Below are 20,733 nucleotides of genomic sequence, written 5' to 3'. Positions count from 1 at the left end.
AGTGGAATTTGTGGGTGCTTAACACTTCTGAGACTCTGGTCACTTCTATTTAAGTGCCTAATATGGATTGAGGAGCCTAGCTTTAGGCACTTAGGTTTGAAAACAATGGCTGTGAGATTTTTAATTAATTTTGGAAAACCTGTGTGTGTGAGAGTGTGTGTGTATGCATGAACATATTTTTTACCTTGGGTCATTGATAGTTATTTTTGTTCTTTATCATGAAATCCTTATCCATTCCTTACTCCCTCGCCTCAGACCTGACATATATCCCTTATTAAGTTTACAAAGAGCAAAAAGCTTACAGCATTTCTTGTATACCACGGTAGTGCCCCATTATGACAGTGAAAATGAAAAAACATACAGTGTTTGTTAGATTGACAAGTTAAAGAATTTACAAGCCACAGCTAAATGTGTGGTATGATGCTGGTAGGGAATAAACAGTACTGAATATTCCTGGAGATTTTTAAAATTAGTAATAAACAACCCACCTTTTTCCAGTTACTGGTATATCTCCCTTGTCTTCTGTCCCCTTGAATGGTCTCCTCATCCAAATTAGAATATCCCTTTTCATTTTCATTTTCATTTTCAAATCTCTCCTTAGATTTGACCATTTTAAAAGAAACATCGACCCACTGTGCCTGTTCCACAATCCTGAGTCCCCTCCCATGCCTTTCTGTGGGCCAAAAACTCCAACTAACCTTTAGTCATTTGCCAATATGTCTAGCTTCCCGACTGGACAACATTTATAGTGTGGTTAGACATTGGCAAGGCAAGAATCTGAAGCACAATGAAAATGGAGGGCCATAGTAAAACAACAGGAATTAAATACTAAAATAAAGAAGACAATGATGTACCGATGGTATTATTCTTTTTCATACTTAATTAGTAAAAAAAAAAAAAGTTGTGATGCTGCCACAGAACTTCCAGGCTGCCACACAATTGTGCTGAAGAAACCATAGGATCAGGTTCCATGATCTGTCGTTTTTCAAGCAGAATATATGGAGTCCTGCCTATTATTGCATCCTTCCATTTTTCTTTCATTGTGACTAAAAAATAAAACAATGTAAAACTTTAGAGCCTAGAAAGTTCACTCAGTCCTGCTTCTTGCTCAGTCAATTACTCAGACAAACAAGTTTATTTACATTTGTGGGAGATAATGCTGCCCACTTCTTATTTACATTTATTTACAAAGTCACCTGAAAGTGAGAACAGGCATTCACATGGCACTTGTGTAGCCAGCATTGCAAGGTATTTACGTGCCAGATATGCTAAACATTCGTATACCCCTTCATGCTTCGGCCACCATTCCAAAGGACATACTTCCATGCTGATGCATTAATTAAATTTGTGACTGAACTCCTGGGGGAGAATTGTATGTCTCCTGCTCTGTGTTTTACCTGCATTCTGCCATATATTTTGTGTTATAGCAGTCTCAGATGATGACCCAGCATATGTTGTTCGTTTTTAAGAACACTTTCACTGGAGGTTTGACAAAAAACGCAAGAAGGTACCAGTGTGAGATTTCTAAAGATAGCTATAGCACTTGATCCAAGGTTTAAGAATCTGAAGTGCCTTCCAAAATCTGATTGGGAAGGGGCGTGAAGCATGCTTTCTGATGTCTTAAAAGAGCAACTCTCGGATGTGGAAACTACAGAACCCGAACCACCAAAAAAATAAAAAATAAAAATCAACCTTCTGCTGGTGGCATCTGACTCAGATGATGAAAATGAACATGCATTGGTCTGCACTGCTTTGGATTGTTATCAAACAGAAGCTGTCATCAGCATGGACATGTCCTCTAGAATGGTGGTCGAAGCATGAAGGAACATATGAATCTTTACCACATCTGGCATGTAAATATCTTGCTACGCCGACTACAACAGTGCCATGTGAACACCTGTTCTCACTTTCAGGTGACATTGTAAACAAGAAGCGGGTAGCATTATCTCCCACAAATGTAAACACACTTGTTTGTCTGAGCAAGTGACTGAACAAAAAGTAGGACTGCATAGACTTTCTAGGCTCTAAAGTTTTACATTGTTTTATTTTTGAGTGCAGTTATTTTTTTGTACATAATTCTACATTTGTAAGTTCAACTTTCATGATAAAGAGATTGCACAAATACCTAGTATTTGTATTAGGTAAACTGAAATACTATTTCTTTTGTTTTTTACAGTGCAAATATTTGTAATAAAAATAACTATATTGTACACTTTGTATTCTGTGTTGCAATTGAAATCAGTATATTTGAAAATGTAGAAAACAACCAAAAATATTTAAATAAATGGTATTCTATTATTGTTTAACTGCATTATTAATCACGATTAATTTTTTTAATTGCTTGACAGCCCTATTTATTTATATTACTGGAGTGCCTAGGAGCCTTAATCATGGACAAGGACCACATTATGCCAGGCACTGCACACAGAACCAAAGACTATCCGTGCCCCAAGGAACTTACACTAAGACAAGAGACAACACCTGGGTCCAGACAGGGGAGTACTAGGGGACGATATTGGTGATAGGCAGTGGTCACAGCACAACAGCAGCATAGGTGCTGGAACTAGGGACGCTGTAGCACCCTTTGCCTTGAAGTGGATTCCATCATAAACAGGGTTTACAGTTTGGTTCAATGGCTCTGAGCACCCCCACTATAAAAATTGTTCCAACACTCCTGAACAGCAGCCTAACTCTTATCAAGCCTTTTGTAGGCATCGCATCAAAGGAGAGTTTTCAGGAGGGATTTGAACGTGGATAATGAAGTAGCTTTGCAGATGTTTACGTGCTAGCTGCTTTCCTGAATCAGGGCCTTTGCCACTAAGAGAGCTATTGGCTCTAATAATCATTCTTTGTTCCACCTCTCTCTATTGTGTGCTGTTAATATTTCATACATATCCACTATAGAAAAAGGTAATTCTACCTTAAGTAGAAGATCATCTTATATTAAGAAGAACAAATGCATCATAGATTTCTTATACTTCCTTGCCATTTCTTTGTAAACATCACTGCTTAGCACCACAATACCTTATTTATTGCAAGATTTTATCATACTTTGTGACTGAGTTCCTGCTCATTATCTCCATCTCATCTGTCTGTCTGCTCCAACCTGTGACCTTTTTTTTAAATGTAAGACTCATACAGCTTATGAATTTTCAGTTCATAACAGGAACCTATATCTTCTGCGCACCATTTCTTTTAATCAACCAGCTTGTATAGCATCTAATTATGAAACTCTGGCTTCAGCAAAATTATTGCACTTATTAGAGTGCCTGCTTACATTGGGCAATATAATACTGCATGTTTTTAGGCTGTTCATCAACCAGAGTAAAATTAAAATGTATGAACATATCCCTCTCTGGATTTCCTAGTTTCATAACTACCAAGAAAAAAATACTAGGTTATCTATGCTTGCTCAATTCTGCACCCGATTTGAAATCTCTTAGATTATGTGGCAGACCTGAAACATCATTTCTTGTTAGTGTTTAAGAGTTTGCAGGGGCCAAAGACCAACTCATGCCTGTTTAAAAATTCTGTTCAAGATGTAGTATTTAAAAAGACATATGTACTAGCTGGTGTTTAGCTTCAAGGAGGGTGAAGGAATTTCTTGACAACATTGGTCAATTTCTTCTCCAAGGACAGGGTAGGCCCATAACTTAATGAGGGGCGGGGGATAATAACAGACAATGTGGAAATGGTACAGGTGCTTATATGACTTCTTTGTTTCATCAAGAAGGTGGTGGTGATTGGATGTCTAACATAGTGAATGCCAGTGAAAATGAGGTAGGATCAGAGGCTAAAATAGGAAAAGAACAAGTTAAAAATTACTTAGGCAAATTCGATGTCTTCAAGTCACCAGGGCCTGATGAAATGAATCCTAGAATATTAAAGGAGCTGATTAAGGAGGTATCTGAGCCATTAGTAATTATCTTTGAAAAGTCATGGAAGACAGGAGAGATTCCAGAACACTGGAAAAGGGCAAATATAGTGCCAATCTATAAAAAAGGGATATAAGGACAACCCAGGTAATTACAGACCAGTCAGCTTAACTTCTGTACCTGGAAAGATAATGGAGCAAATAATTAAGCAATCAATTTGCAAACATCTAGAACAGAGGTGGGCAAACTGCAGCCCGTGCGCCACATCTGGCCCACGGGACCATCCTGCCTGGCCCTTGATCTCCTGGTCGGGGAGGCTAGCCCCGAGCCCCAGCTCACCATGCCGCCAGCGCTCTGGGCGGTGGGACTCCAAGCTCCTGCCATGCAGTACAGCTGCAAGAGCCGCCGGGTATAGTGTATTAAATTGCTTCCCGTAGGAATGTGCTACTTACTGAGCACCAGGACTGGCAACCATAAACAGTACACCATAAGTAGCACATTCCTACGGGAAGCAATTTAATACACTACACCGGCATAGAGAATACACTTATAAAGTTTGTGGATGATACCAAGTTGGGAGGAGTTGCACGTGCTTTGGAGGAGAGGATTAAAATTCAGAATGATCTGGATAAACTGGAGACATGGTCTGAAGTAAATCGGATGAAATTCAATAAGAACAAATGTAAAGTACTCCATTTAGGAAGGAACAATCAGTTGCACACATACAAAATGGGAAATGACTGCCTAGGAAGGAGTACCGCAGAAAGGGGTCTGGGAGTCATAGGGGACCATAAACTAAATATGAGTCAACAGTGTTACAAAAAAAGCTAACATCATTCTAGAATGTATTAGCAGGAGTGTTGTAAGCAAGACACGAGAAGTAATTCTTCCGCTCTACTCCAGGCTGATTAGGCCTCAACTGAAGTATTGTGTCCAGTTCTGCGCACCACATTTCAGGAAAGATGTGAACAAATTGAAGAAAGTCCAGAGAAGAGCAACAAAAATGATTAAAGGTCTAGAAAACATGACCTATGAGGGAAGATTGAAAAAAATGGGTTTCTTTAGTCTGGAAAAGAGAAGACTGAGAGGGGACATGATAGCAGTACATAAAAGGTTGTTACAAGAAGGAGGGAGAAGAATTGTTCTTCTTACCCTCAGAGGATAGGATAAGAAGCAATGGGCTTAAATTGCAGCATGGGAGGGTTAGGTTGGACATTAGGAAAAACTTCCTGTCATTGTGGCTAAGCACTGGAGACCTAGGGAGGTTATAGAATCTCCATCATTGGAGATTTTTAAGAGCAGGTTAGAAGACAAATACATGTCAGGAATGGTCTAGATAATACTTAGTCCTCCCATGAGTGCAGGGGACTGGGCTAGATGACTTCTCGAGGTTCATTCCAGTCCTACGATTGTATATACATGGACATGGAGGAAATCTCTAACTGTCATAACATTTCAGAGAGTTATATGTATTTTGAGAAGGATAAACAAATGGATTCTCAAACACATGCACAGTCAACTCTAAAAATTCAAGGCTGACTAAAATGAATATAAAGGGTTGAAATATAAGAAGTGTTAGATAATTATTGATGAGTTCATATACTATCATGATCAACCATCACTGCCTGTGAACTTGGTAAGAACCAGATTCTTCTGATGAAATTGTATCCTTCACTGCCATTTTGAGATTGCCATCCATGCAGCAATATCATATTGGTTCATTGGTTTTAATACCTCTCTTATCTAAATACACAATCACCATACGATCCTTTATATTAGTGATATCATCACCTATTGTAGGAGAAGCACAGAATCTTTAAGCCCCCCCTGCATTTCAATTTTAAAAATCTCTTTTCATAATTTTTACAGACTATGCATGTTTTCCTTTAATGATTTAGAATTTCAAACAATTTACTTAAAAAAGTGTAGTTCACCTTTAAGATAGTTTTCAACTCATCTGCTGAAAAAATATGGAAGTGACACTTAAAAGTTACTTACAATGGAAATTGATGGTAGCTTGGATCACAGCCCCTTCAAGAGGTTTCAAATAGTATCTTTGCAATGGGGCAGGAATTCTCCTGACTTAAAATAAATTGTCCGGGACCAAGTTGTATTCATTATGTAGATAGAATAATGAACATAATGGTCCATTTTGCTGATATAACTTGCACCTAGTCTCCTTCGCAGCCCAACTCATGTAGTACTACCGCTCTCTGTTTCTAATTTAAGCTCAGTGTGCCTCAAAAGAAAAAACACACGCAAAAGTACTTTGATAGCAACAAATAAAAAAGCTCATTTCTAAAGATAATTACACTGCACCTTCACAACAGCATCCCTGGAACCAGTGCAATGTAGATGTTATGAAGAGGTAGTATTATTCAAAGAAAATCTACTCTTAAGTCAGGGTGCAGAAGCATTATTAATTGCTGTCTCTGTTACAACAACATGCTTTATAAGGAGGTTGAACTGTTGAGTCTCTTCTCTTTAGAAATACATCTAACACAAGGACACAGATATAGTCTCTGAAATTAGGGTTTTTAAAAGCCAGATATAGGACATTTCACTGTAGAATAATATAAAACCTTGGTACACAGTGTCATGGTTAAAATTATTATATAAACAACTTGTCTTTAAAAAAGTAGCACATGGCAATAAAATATTCTTAAAAGGCCCATATTTGCTATTCTGTTATATGAATTAAAATACAGAGGGAAATGCAGCCAATAAGTGATGTCGACTTCCTAAACAATTAGAAATTTTGTCTTTGGCTGATTATTTATGTTACATAAGTATTATGTATATTATGCTACTTTTGGTTGTTGGTTCTCATGCAATATTTACATAAACCTTTACCGCAAATGACTAAAATATCAGGTGTGTATGTGTGAGTTCAATCTTGTCATATTTTGGTGACTACAGCCTGTAAATGATAACACCATACGCAGAACATCTAATATTAATGAATAAGCTACATGGATGACTTCTATTAAACAGCCCAAACCACATCTATTGTAGTGTACTCTCTGCGTTCATGCTGCTTCTGTGGCTGGAACTGGTATGTATAATAATATGCAGATTCAGCTCTGAGAAATGACTGCTGGGATTTATATTGTAGATGTAGATGCAAATGCAAAATGTTCTAAAATGAAATTAGTTTACAAACCATTACCAAAAAATGACACTTTGTGATTTTGGTAGAGTTTTACATTCCCCTTTGTGTGTAAGTCAGTCAAGTTCCATAACTGTCAATGGACAGGATACTCAAGGAGAAGGTTCAACGCCAGTACTGAGAGCATTGGTAAGTTTAACTTGTGGAAACTCTGTGCTCTGAGCCTTTCCTCAGGGTTGCAGTAAAGTAACCCTGCCTGTTGTACTGTAACTCATAATTTGGAATGAATTCATCCTGTCTGGCACAAGAATTTATAATTTAGGGAACTGGTGACATGCATCAGCGGGTTCTCATGGTATGAATTGTTAAATTCTTGTTAAAATACTGTCACACCACATACTGAGCCATTGTTTGCTCTCTCTATATGATGGATCACTTTCTTTCAAAGTTTCTCCTGCCTTGTTTCACTGGGTAGGTGAAGTCTGTCCTGCTTCCCTCTGACTGAGATGTAGTTTCACCCTCAATCCTCATAGATTCCAGAGGCATTACAGGAGGCCAAGTCCATACATGCAGAAGCTTTGTACTTATGCACTGACTCTGGAGCCCCAGTCTCCTTTTCAACCCCCTTGACCCACTCCCTAGTAACACAGAGCTAAAACATGGCCCTCATTTTGTGCATTTCAGACAAGAACACATGGTCTGATTCCTTGTTCATGGCTCTGCGTATGTCTAGAATAGGGATTCCATGATTTTGCTTGACCTCAGCTATGTCAGTTGTTCCACGTTTGTCTCCCCACCTGGTCTGGGACACTTGTACTGCTGCAGTGGTCACTACATTAGAAAAGAAAAAGATGATGGTTAATAACCGTAGCAATATCCCATCCATCCATTCAGAATACTAAGGAATGAGATAACATTTTGAATTCATTTTCAAATTCCAGTAATTTCTTCCAACGCACTTTCACCTTGGACCAGAGATAGCAAGGATATTTAATTAGGATCCACCCACAATAATGCAATTGGGTAGAAAGATCAGATTATTGCCAGAATAGCACTAGTGAAATGGTGAGGGAGAGAAAGAAAGCTGTGTGTGGTTAGTGTAACTGGACTAACAAATGTTATTCATTGCAGTCAAAGACAAGCTTTAAACATTTCTTTGCAGACAGAGACAGCAAGAGAAAGGCAATATTTGAGGAAGAGAGGGGAAAGTCTGATAAGTTTGCACTAGTTATTTGCATGGATGATTTCAGAGTACCAGTTTCTATTCATGTAAATCTGCATGAGTAAAAGGGAGAACACATTTTCCACAAAGTGTGATTGGAAGACATGGATTCTTTTTTTGGAGAGGTTTTTGGATTAATTGGTATCTCTATGAGATTTTCAAAAGAGTATCTGTATCTGACAATAGGTAGGCTATGTAGTGTAATTATTCCCCAGACTCTTATGGTTTGTGTCACTTTGCTATAGCATAATCTGTCTAGGACTATTTTTCATGCATTAATTAAAAAAAAAAGCTGGAATGAAATGTGATTGCAATTACACAAGAGCAGCATGTTACTTAGGTGCCTGTGGCTGGCACGTGGACCAGTGATAAAATGTTAAGTAAATAAAATTCTTTGGCCAGAGTGCCTAATATGAAATTCCTTGCAATACAATTGTTTTAATTTGATACTTTTTACATTGTCGTTTCCTCTCACCCCGCACTTATCTGCCATTTTAGTCCAGCCATGTGGTGCGACTCAGCCACTCACAGTGCACGCTGATCTGGGAATTTCATCCTAACCAATAATAGTGGTCTGTGTAGCAGGTCTGGGGAAGACAACCATGGGGACACATGGGGAAACCAAATGGGGTGAGTGAGGCAAGGACTTGACAGCTGCCACTTGGGCTGCAAAAAAAGGGAAAGGAGGAGCCAGGGTGAACACTTTCACCCTCCTTTGAATCTATAAAAGCATATAGCATATCAATTAGGGCTATTGAAATAGCTTTCCTGGCCATAAGCCTGAAAAATCAGTCTCCATCAATACTTGTAACAATAAGAAGCTGCATAACTGGTGTAGATGGCTCCTTATCAGATGATTATCCTCCTCCTGACCAGCTTGTTAATCTGCCATCTCCCCTGTAGCATCTACATCTTGGTTCCTCACAAGCAGATCATGAGACACCAGGCATTTCAGTGTCTGGTTCTTCATCCCCGAGTCTGCCTGGTTCATGGTTCTCTTTGGCCCTCACCACTATGCTGTAAAGCCACCTTTGTGTTAGGCTTCAAATTGTAAAATAGTCATTTGATAATTTGGCTCTGATCCTGAAAAAATGTATGCATGTGCTTAACTTTACATACTGTGAGTAGTTCCATCAGCTTCATTAGGACTATTTGGGACTCATAGTGTGTAAAGTTTAGCACATACTTAAGCCTTGCAAGATCTGGGCCTTTGTTTGTAATACCTTGCTCCTTACTGTTTGCCTAGCCTGCTTTGAGGTTATATAAATAATGCCTTTAAAAACTGGTTTCTAACCAGCTGAAATTGCATTATCTTTGTAACATTTGCCAATCAATAGAGTAGTGTGACTGGCAGGCACAGATTCTTCAATTACTTAAAGTTTGGTATAATTCTAAATGAATGTAAGTAGCATGTAGGAAAGCAATAAATGTTTTGATATGCTTAGCATAAAATACTTCATTACACATTTTAAAATGTGCAGCTATCACGCACACGTATGGTAGATCAGCAAGTGATTTTGTGCCAGTTGTTCAGTGTTCTCACAATGTAAACAGACAATCAATCATTCTTTGTTTCTGTTTTAAAAGAATAGTTTGAAACCTGAGTCACGCAGTGTTCGCACTGCCTGTTCTTTTTTGTACTAGTACCAGTAAAAGTTAATATAAAAAATGGTGCCTTGTTTTTTTTCTGGCTTTTAGAGTCTACCTATTGTGCTCTGTTGTCACTTGTGAAATTCCTGGTTAGTGTGGGGGTTGAGGGAAAGCTGCCCAAAAAGAATCGGACTCTGTGGGGTAAAGAGCATATCAGTTTATTTAGCAATTGAAATTGTGAAGCAGAGAAAAATACAGAGGAGGAGAAAATACATTCCCATGGTGGGAAATTCCAGGAAGCATGCCTTTATGTACATTTGTGGGTGAATTTTCCCAGTTTCCTGTTCTGCTCCCTCACTAGAAGCCAAGGCCTTGATCCTGCAAATGGCTCTGAGAGGTTGGACCCTTACATTCGTTGGAAGCCACTTGCTGGACTAGGGATCAAGGCTGTGTCTCTTCTATGTGGGCTTCTGGTATGCTATAACACAAGAATCAGTTGTCCCATTTCCCAAATGCTTTAACAGGGAATGCTCTTAATTTAAACTAAATCCCCATGAAACTGCTTTGCAATGTTTTATCTTAACCAGTGTGACCTCTTTTCTTAAACTGTCATTTGTGTGTCTGATGCAAAAATCATATCACAGCAGTGTGAGCAACTGATTACTGCCCATGTGCACTCCCTCTCCCTCCTAGCATGAGAATGGGAGGGCCATGCTCCTGAGCATACTTAAGAACATAAGAATGGACATACTGGGTCAGACCAAATGTCCATCTAGCCCAGTATCCTGTCTTCTGACAGCAGCCAATGCCAGGTGCCCCAGAGGAAATGAACAGAACAGGCAATCACCAAGTTATCCATCCCCTGCTGCCCACTCCCAGTCTCTGGCAAACAAAGGCTAATAGTCATTGATGGATCTATCCTCCATGAATTTATCTAGTTCTTTTTTTTTAACCCTGTTATAGTCTTGACCTTCACAACATCCTCTGGCAAAGAGTTCCATAGGTTGACTGTGCGTTGTGTGAAGAAATACTTCCTTTTATTTGTTTTTAACCTGCTGCCTATTAATTTCATTTGGTGACCTCTAGTTTTTGTGTTATGAAAATAAGTAAATAACACTTCCTTATTTACTTTCTCCACACTTCTCTATGATTTTATAGTCCTCAATCATATCCCTCCTTAGTCGTCTCTTTTCCAAGCTGCAAAGTCCCAATCTTATTAATCTCTGCTCATATGGAAGCTGTTACATACCCTTAATAATTTTTCTTGCCCTTTTCTGTAACTTTTCCAATTCCAATATATCTTTTTTGAGATGGGGTGACCACATCTGCATGTAGTATTCAAGATGTGGGCGTACCGTGGCTTTATATAGAGGCAATATGATATTTTGTCTTATTATCTATCCCTTTCTTAATGATTTCCAACATTCTGCTAGCATTATTGACTGCTACTGAACATTGAGTGGTTGTTTTCAGAGAACTATCCACAATGACTCCAAGATCTCTTTCAAAAAGAAGAACAGGAGTACTTGTGGCACCTTAGAGACTAACAAATTTATTAGAACATAAGCTTTCGTGGACTACAGCCCACTTCTTCGGAAGTGGGCTGTAGTCCACGAAAGCTTATGCTCTAATAAATTTGTTAGTCTCTAAGGTGCCACTTCTTCGGAAGTGGGCTGTAGTCCACGAAAGCTTATGCTCTAATAAATTTGTTAGTCTCTAAGGTGCCACAAGTCCTCCTGTTCTTCTTTTTGCGGATACAGACTAACACGGCTGCTACTCTGAAAGATCTCTTTCGTGAGTGGTAACAGCTAATTTAGACCTCCTCATTTTATATATATAGTTGGGATTATGTTTTCCAATGTGCATTACTTTGCATTTATCAACATTGAATTTCATCTGTCATTTTGTTGCCCAGTCACCCAGTTCTGTGAGATCCATTTGTAACTCTTCGCAGTCTTCTTGGGACTTAACTACTTTTAGTAATTTTGTATCATCTGCAAATTTTGCCACCTCACTGTTTACCACTTTTTCCATATCATTTATGAATATGTTGAACAGCACTGGTCCCAGTACAGACTCCTGGGGAACACCACTATTTACCTCTCTCCATACTTACAATTTCCTAGACCAGATTGGGTCAACAGTCCAAGTTCAGCATGTGGTCTATGCTTAGTGCTTCATGTGATGGCCAAGAAGGCCACCAGGTCCCTCCCCTACCACAAAGGGAGAAAGGTCAGTACTGTGGGAGAGGGGTGACTGGTGAGCAGGAGTCCTTTGGGGAGGCAGATGTTTTGTATAGGGGGTTAGGATCCCCCCCCCCCCCCACGTCTCTCCTGCCTGCCAGGTGGATTCTGAGCTGGGCTCCTCCTCTTCCTCCTGCCCCACCTCATGGAATGGGCCCCTTCAAGAGGGGGCCTTTCTCTTACAGTGTATAGCACAAGTGCGCCTCTCCCCCTCCCCAGCCTGGGGGTGTGTGTTCTCCATCATCTCTCCTCCCTCCCCGGTGCCTGCACCGCACGCGGGCTCCCGCTGTCTCCCCCGGGCTGCGTTGTGGGAGGCTCTGTTGCACGGGCCAGCTCCAGGCAGCTCGCGGTGGGGTGGGGAGCAGGCAGCCGCCGGCTGCGGAGGGAACCAGCGTGCGGCGCTTGCTTCTCCTGCTGCCGCCCTCTCCGGCTGCGCCCACCCCCAGGCGGGGGAGACACTGGCAGAGAGGCTCCCCCTCCCCCAGCTCCTTGCTCTGGGGGGTACCGCAAACACCAGCGGGCTCCTGAGCGCTGCCGCCTCCCGCCGCTTGGGCGCACAGAGCGGCGGGGGCCTGAGCTGAAGCGTCTCCTCCCCAGCCATTCAGCCTCTGAGTTTCCCCGGGCGGGGGCTGCCCGCAGTTCAATGCTGCTGCTGCTCCGAGATGCTGCACGCCCAGCTCCCGGCCGGAGGGGGGTAGCAGCTTCTGCCGCCAGCGCCTTCCTCCGCAAGGGCTGCTGCTGTTGGAGACTCAGGCACCACCTCCTCCCCACCATGGGGCTGCTGCCGCTGGAGTGAGCAAGCGGAGGGCACAGCTCGCTGCCTGCATGGATGGATGTGTTCAGCTTTGTGAAGATTGCAAAGCTCTCGGGGTAGGTTGCTGCTCCCTTTCCATTAGCAGCCAGCCCCCCCTTGTGCGCGCCCCGCTGCAGTGCCGGCCCCTGGCTGCTGACCCCCGGGGGGGGTGGGGGGGCGGAAAGACCATGCCAGGGGGCTTTAGCAAACCCCGCTGCCAGAGCTGCTGCAGCATTCCGCTTACCTGACACTGGGGCTGAGGTCCTGGGGTTTGGCTGGGGATGGCTTATGGCGTTTTCCCCCTGGCACCTGCTGTGGGATCGTGTAAAAAAAAAAAAAAGTGTCCCAAGGCTGCTGCGAAGATAAAGCTGGTGGGGTTCTGAGTCTTGGGCTGTGATGAAAAATTGTTGTTGGTTGTTGTTAATGGGCGATCAGTGGTTCAAACTGTTTGAAAATGTGAAGCCGGCGCTCTGCCTTTAGTTTCCTTTCAGGTTACAAACAGCTGTGAGGGTCCTCTAGCCGGGGAAGTAGCTGTAGGCAACAGTTACTTACCCCTGTGGGGGTTGACGTGGAACTTCGGATAGGTTGGACAGATAGCAGAGCAGCATTTTCAAAATACACACCGTGATTGACAACCTCCCCAAACCAAACGCAATCTATTTAAGACTTATTGACTTTTGTGCTGTGAAGTATGGTGCTCAGCTTAGTGCGAACCACTTTCATGCTCTACAAAATCTCAGACACAATAGAGGTGATTTTTAAAGAGACGCTGTGAAATCATAATCTGATTGGAATTGCTGCCTTGTACCATCACACATAAACCCCAGGGAGTAAGTGAATGTGGTCTTTTTTTTAGCCCTTTCTTGTCAGGTGCACACATTGTTGAGCTGGTGTCTGATTTAAATATTTTTCCTTCCAAAGAATTTTTCTCTCACTGTCAACAGAATGCTGGCCTCTAGGTGTGGAAGGAACTGTCTCTAGGTAGTCGTTAGGCCCAAGGCTACAGAGACACATGCACAATTTGAATTGCCCCCCCCCCCCACTGAAAACATTTTCCCCATGGTTAAAAATAATGTATTACTGAGAAAAGAGTTATGAGAAACCAAATTATTTCTCAAAGATGGAGTATAAAAGTGCTATAGTTGCAGGATTTTCCTGATTTTGGTGCAGATAATCTTCCTAAAGGATTTAGCTTTGCATCAGAGTAGCTATGAGTGTTTTGAATTCTCATGGTTTAGTGGTTAGCACTGGCCTTTGCCATTTCTGAAGTGGAATGCCATTGGAGGAGGGGAGGCTTGTTGTAGAAATGAAGCATATATGTTATTTCTGTGGCATACACGTACAGTACTTGTCAAAATGATTGTTCTATAAAACTCTATAAAATGATTTTTATAGCAAGCACTGGGTGGACTGAAGTTGTGTGATGTTATAATCTGTGTTTACTCAAGCCTTTTGCCCTAAAATTTACCACTGTTGCTACCATGATCAAAAATCTACTTAAGGGAGTGCTAGTATAGAACAACCGCTACTATTCAAACTACATGGCTGTCTAACTTTGCTCAGAACAAGTTTACCTGACATGATGGTTAAAACACCGACAGTCTCCTGAACCTGGTCTACACCACCACTCCCACTCTTACTACCACTGGGGGAACTGCATCAGTGGTAACAATTGTGGAACATTTTAGGGAAAATTTTATTTAGTATAGACAAGATCCTAAGGAGTAATATGGCATCTGATTTTTGTTTCAAGATATATTTAATTATTTAGTTTCTTTGTTCAGGATCCGGGGTTAACAAACCCTTTCTTGCAGTAAATGTCACACTTGAGTTCAAATCAAATGGACAGAGCAGGCAGTGGTTAAGGATCAGACGTAGCTCAAGACAATCTGCCAACCTAGGCAAAACTTCAGTGTGCACCCCCAACATGCTCAGAAATTTGTGGCAGAGTCCCCAGCATCTCCCCAGCTGCTGCAACCCCCAACTCCGGGCAGAGGCTCACAGGGCAGACCCCAGCTTGGGGCTTCAGAGTGATACCCCCAGATGGGGCTGCCCTTCCCAGTGGCCCTTCGTGAGTGGGTTGGCACCAGCTGCCTAAGGCTCAAGAGAGGAGGGAACCCCAGTTTAGCACCCCTGAACAGCGAGCCACTCAGCTCAACCACAGTGGGACCTGGGCACCAGCAGGGGGCAGCTCCCACCCCAAAAGGCTCTAGTTAAGGGACAGCATAACCCCTTCCTCCCCCGAAACGAAGCCACCCAGGCTGGAGGTGCTCATCCCACTTGCACAGTGGACTCCTTCCCACTGGAAGGAGTGGGGTTCTCTGCAACCTGGCCCTGCACGTTGGCCCCTGCACTGCCAGTCCCTAGCCCAGCCCCCCACACCCCAGCCTATCCCAGTCCACATCCCAGCCCACCTGGTCCCCAGCAACCCACACACTCCCTAGTCTGCCCCTGACGGCACCTTTCCAGATGAGCTCCTCACTGTTGGGCTCATAAATTGCGGGATGACAGCACCGTCAGAGCCTGGACCTGGTGGTGGTGAAGCAGTGGCCCCAACTGGGGCAGGAGCCAGCGGCTGCCTGGGCAGCAGGGCCTGTGGGGACCAGACGCGGAGCAGCAGGTGCAAGCTGGGTGCAGACATGGAGCCAGGCGGGTTGCGGCACTTGTGGCCAATGCCCTGACAGCATTCGCCAGCAGCAGCCATGAGCTGTGTCTGAGCTCTTACCCCCAATGGGGATGGGGAGCAGCTGAGGATGAGGCGGGAGCGCTTCCTTGGCAGCCTGGCTGGTGGCCACTTCGTGCTCCTCAGAGCCCTGGCTGGTAATCACCCCCTCCCCAGGTCATCTCCTGCCACCACCAATGGAGGGAACCTGGGTAACTTTACACTCGCAGAAATCTGCCGCCCTAGGCAACTGCCTAGTCTGCTCTAGCTAGAGTGGCTCTGTTAAGGATGTTGCACAGAAGACAGTATCATTAAATCAATAAACTAGGAATGATTCTTCTACATTTTAAGAGTCAGTTTAACTTCAAATAACTCTTTCTTCCCTAACTCTGACCTGTAGTTGACTAACAGCATACCTATTGCCATTACCCGGACAAAGCTCTCCAGCATATTACGCTTTCTCTTCAGGCAAACCAAAGTTCTTTCTGCAACTGAATGACAGGTTTCAAAGCTCAAATCCAGCTTCATTTGATATAAGGACTATGAAGTTCAGATATTGGACTGAGTTAATGCTGTGCTTTGCAATAAATCAGTTTTATGTGGAGTTACTTTTTCGCTCTTATTTTCTGGTTATTAAACCACTTAATAGCGTACACAGGACTTAACTTTGCTGTTTCCTTGGTAACTGTTAGATATATCTTCCCATTTCTCTTTGTAGAAGAGAGTCTTATGGAGCAACCAGTTTCCACTGTAAGCCTTATTTTTAGCTCCTTCTGTATCTGTTTGGACCTGAAAACTGCCTGTTTTCTCCTAAAGGCAAAGGAGAGTTTTTCTGAAAAGTCTGGGGGGCAGGAGAAACGGGTCAGACTGTTCTTGATTTAGAGTCTAATCCTGCAGGACAGCTCACTTGGAACAAGAGTTGTCAGGATCTTGGCCATTACATAATGTTTCTTTGAGTTCCTGTAGGTTAAAAAAATAGCTTAGTTATCACTCATTCAAACTTTCCATCTAGATAAATCTCCTTGAAAACCAATGCACAGGCTCTGTCTACTTGTAAGTAAGTAACTTTACCCATGTGAATAATCCCATTGACTATTGGAATTTATAATTGTAATAGTCAAGGTGAGTATTTAAGGTTTGTGTTGGCCCCTTTTGTGTATTATGGAGGTGCTCGGTAGGACTTCATAGTTGCAATAGGCATAAAATGGGACATAAACTCTGTCTTTTCTGTAGAAGTAGACAACCAGTTGATGTGAAATTATACACACAATTAGTTATCATGTCCTTCAAACTTTCTATGTAATTTTTACTTCCAGGGTACTGTCCATGTGTCATCCCCTTTAATTACCTTTCTGCATAAAGCCCTTTAAAGACTACCCTCTCATAGCAGAACCAACTGTTACATCAAACATCTATAGATACTAGCGTTGGTGGGTGGAATAACCTGGTGAAGAAGGATGAAAGCGGGCAACCCTAGATGCTTCACAACAAATGTTCTGTTCGTTAATTTTGAAAAATGTGTAATGATTGACCTCAACTGAAAATCATAATATTCTTCAGATATATTGACTTCTCTCTCTCTTCCTTGGTAAATAAGGGTTTGACTAGACTTGGAAACTTACCAAAATAGCTATTCCACTCAGAGAGTTATTTCTAAGTATAGAGAAGCCTTAAATAATGGACTAGTCTAGGTGGGGTATTGTGTGGTCTACACTGTATGCATGTGCAAAGGCCTGGGTAAATGTGGATACATTGTCCATCTGGAGTATAGGATCTTTGGCCTGTACTGGGAGGATAAGAAGGAAAGATAATGAGATTGACAATATGTGTTTAGAGGGCGGATGGTGTGTAGAGAGTTTTGAGCCTTATAGTAGTAATAGTGAAGGAGAGCATGATGTGAAGTGGGAAGTTTTGGGTGGAGGAGGGTTAAGGTGGTGATCTGTATATGGAAGGTGAGAGGCAAAATATTTGTGTCTCTAATAATAATAATAGGCAGTGAACTGTAAGAGTGGTAAGTGGTGGTTTGGAGGGTGTTTAGCTCCCATTCAAGATCTATATTATCAGGATTTGAAAATCTACTCGCTGATGAATAGGAAGCTTTTACTGATGAGTGTGGGGATCTAACCTATTCCCCACAAATATGAGCTTTCATATTTGCAAAGCTACCCTTCCAAATATTGTGTGAATGTGATTCAGTGCAGTGTTGTCCTCCAGAATCTGCTGACAAATAGCTCTAGTGCCTCTGCTGCTGTTCATAGCTTTGCCAAGCAGCAACATAATGAAAGTAATTAGAGACCAGTCACTTACATTGTTGCTGTTCATTATCCTGTGGGCAAGATTGTTTGAGACAAGAGTCAAGTCAGTTTCATGCCGCTGTTGCTTGTTGGGATAACTGAGCAATGGCAGGCTTTGGAGTTAATCACAGGGAAGGAAGATCCACAAAATGGAGGTTGTAGGAAAACAGTAAGGTAGTGGAGACTTATTCCATCTCACAGCAGCTAGGAGTTGTGGGAGAAGCAGAGAAATAGGGTACGTCTACACTGCAATAATAGAGTTATGGTATGGCTGAGGCTGGCCCAGGTCAACTCACTTGGGCTCAGGGGACTTGGGCTGTGGGGCTAAGAATGTCAGTGTAGCTGTTTGGGCTCAGGCTGGAGCATGAAGTCTGAAACCCCGTGATGGGGGTGGGTCTCAGAGCCTAGGCTCCAGCGTGAGCCTGAATGTCTACGCTGCAATTTTTAGCCCTGCAGCCTGAGATCCACAAGTCTGAGTCAATTGACCCAGGTTCTAAGACAGTGGTCTTTTTATTGCAGTGTAGATGTATTCATAGAGACCCTACCGCTGGCAGAAACCACAAAGTTCTGGATAGGGGAGAAAGAAACCAAGTTTCTGATCTTTCAACAGCTTTAGTGCTACAAAGGAAAACTTCAGATTTAGAGATATCTGTCTTAAGGTTTTATACTACCAGCAATCACTACAATATCTGAAACCAGGAAAATTGGCTGACACTAGCCAAGTCCCAAGTGGACGTCCAGGAGTCAGATTTTTAAAAATAAAGGCCTGCTGCATGCAGGATGGCACCCTGGCATAAACTCCAGCACTCAGCCTTTCTTCCCAGGTGCTGTGGTGTGCCTGGGGCTGCGTTTCTTACTGCGATTCATGGACATCACTGGTAGAGCATCTCTTGACTTTCATATATACCTCTGCCTAGTTAGATATTTGTTAATTTTCCAAGCCATATATGTAATTTAGGTTCTGCAAGGGTTTTCAGACTTGGAACCTGGTGGGCTGATCCAACAGCGGAGGAAGGTGAAATTTCACTCCAAGCAATAGCACAGCTCCAGTTCTCTTTTCAGGGATTTCATTTATTAATAATGATTCAAAACAAAGTAACCCAAAACACTGCCCCTGTCTTGTCTTAATCCTTGTCTCTGGGGCTTCATGGTTCTTACAGCCCTCCACAGCTGGCTTCTGCTCCCTGTAGGTGTCCTTCTTGGGCTTTCTGCCTGATTGAAGAGGAGAGTCCCTCCCATGGCCTTCCCCTGCCTAAGAGGCAGGAAGCCCTGTATTCTGTTTCTTGTAGGACATGGGCCTATGAGCAAGCATGTGACCTGCAATTATGGCTCCTACTTTTAAAGGAGCCAAGGGCCATAACAGGTGCACTGGGCTACAGGCATACACCTTCAGACCCAAAGCCATGTTACTGTAGTTTGAGGGTGAGCAGGTGTATAGTTGGCAGAGTTAAGGTTGTTCTTGGAATCCGCAGTGGGATATTTTATTGTGTGTGTATTTCTTTAAGCGGTTGGTGAAGATATCTGAATATTTATGTATCTTCTCTGTAAACCATTTCAGTACATTTAAATGTTTAGGTTTTTTTAACTGTGACTTTCCTTAGCATGTTTATTTTTCAGTTTCAGTGTTAACTAGCAACCTTCATTAAAAGATAAAGAAGATTTTTATCTGTCAGTAAAATGTAGGCTATAGCATCTGCATACTATTTTTATTGTAAGTACTCTTTTCAATGACTATATCTCATAGCATGTGAGTTGTTTCTACTGTTTACCGAAAAATGTGTCAGTAATAAAGCATATGATTATCCTTATGCTCAAGGGAGGTAATTTAAATCTGGAAAATATTTTATTACTCTGGATGATAATTCAAAGACTATTAATTCATCTTTCCTTTCTTCTTTGAGAGGACGTGGCACTTTGTTCAATGAAAGATTTGACTTAATGCATTTTACCTTATGTTTTATTATTTGCTATATAGTGGTGTTATATTTTATCACGTGTCATATATTATAAAGACATATGTCTGTAGTGACGACATTGTTATTACCATTGTATGTAATAATAAATCTCTGGTCTGGCAAAGGCTGGTAATTATTGAATCCTTGTTCTAGGCTGTCATGAACTTGTAGAATGGTCAGTGAATAAAGGCAAGACAGGTAGCAACCCTACCCTGAAAACTGAAATATTCTGTCTTCAGACTAAGTAGAGCGTATGCAGGAGCAAAGTAAATTTCCATCTGGCATCCGGCTAATGTGCTGTTCTGGGAGGATGAGAAGAGAGCTCAGTTTCCATTCCCATGCAAGCCTTGGCCTCAGTTTTCTTTCTTACTTTTTTTTTTAAATGTACAGTGGCATGAACTGTGATATGGCTTTTGTGGTGTAGACACTTGTCCCCAAAGAACAGGACAGACACACCATTTCTTGAGGAAACCTGATTTAGGAAAGCACCTTTTTTCAGGAAGCGGACTTAAGCACATGTTTAACTTTAAGCATGTGCCTAAATCCTCTTGACTTCAATAGGACTTAAGCTCTACTGAAGAGGGATGCGAATAAGCATGTATGGAAGTGGTTTTCTGAATTGGAGCCTATAATTGCAGTAGGAGTCTCTGAAACCCTTTCTTTATGTGGAAAGTCTATATGGAACTCTTTTTTATAGGTTGATTATTACATAGATCAGTGTTTCCCAAACTTGGGACGCTGCTTGTGTAGGAAAGCTCATGGCGGGCTGGGCCGGTTTGTTTACCTCATCTGCAGGTCCGGCCGATCGCGGCTCCCACTGGCCGCGGTTCACTGCTCCAGGCCAATGGGGCTACGGGAAGTGGTGCGGGACTAGGGATGTGCTGGCCGCGGCTTTCTGCAGCCCCCATTGGCCTGGAGTGGCAAACTGCGGCCAGCAGGAGCCACGATTGGCTGGACCTGCGGACGCGGCAGGTAAACAAAACGGTCCGG

General features: G+C 42.3%; 1 protein-coding gene across 5 annotated transcripts in view; it reads left to right on the top strand.

The window, feature by feature from the left end:
• Positions 1-20,733, top strand: part of FRMPD4 (FERM and PDZ domain containing 4) — a 504,114-nt gene that overhangs the window by 45,407 nt on the left and 437,974 nt on the right. For 2 of the 5 annotated variants that reach the window (XM_005309176.5, XM_065580663.1), the window contains exon 1: positions 12,308-12,909. The exons of 1 other annotated variant lie outside the window; for it this stretch is intronic. In XM_005309176.5, coding sequence (XP_005309233.2) covers positions 12,869-12,909 — 41 coding nt within the window. In that variant the 5' untranslated portion in view covers positions 12,308-12,868. Of the gene's footprint in view, positions 1-12,307; positions 12,910-20,733 lie in introns of those variants that run through there. 2 more of the 5 variants (XM_005309175.5, XM_005309178.5) reach the window with 1 other exon arrangement.

Source organism: Chrysemys picta, chromosome 1 (genome assembly GCF_011386835.1).
Source record: "Chrysemys picta bellii isolate R12L10 chromosome 1, ASM1138683v2, whole genome shotgun sequence".
NCBI classification, from domain to species: domain Eukaryota; kingdom Metazoa; phylum Chordata; order Testudines; family Emydidae; genus Chrysemys; species Chrysemys picta.
The sequence above is the reverse complement of the archived record's forward strand: the minus strand, read 5'-3'. Positions and strand labels throughout refer to the sequence as shown.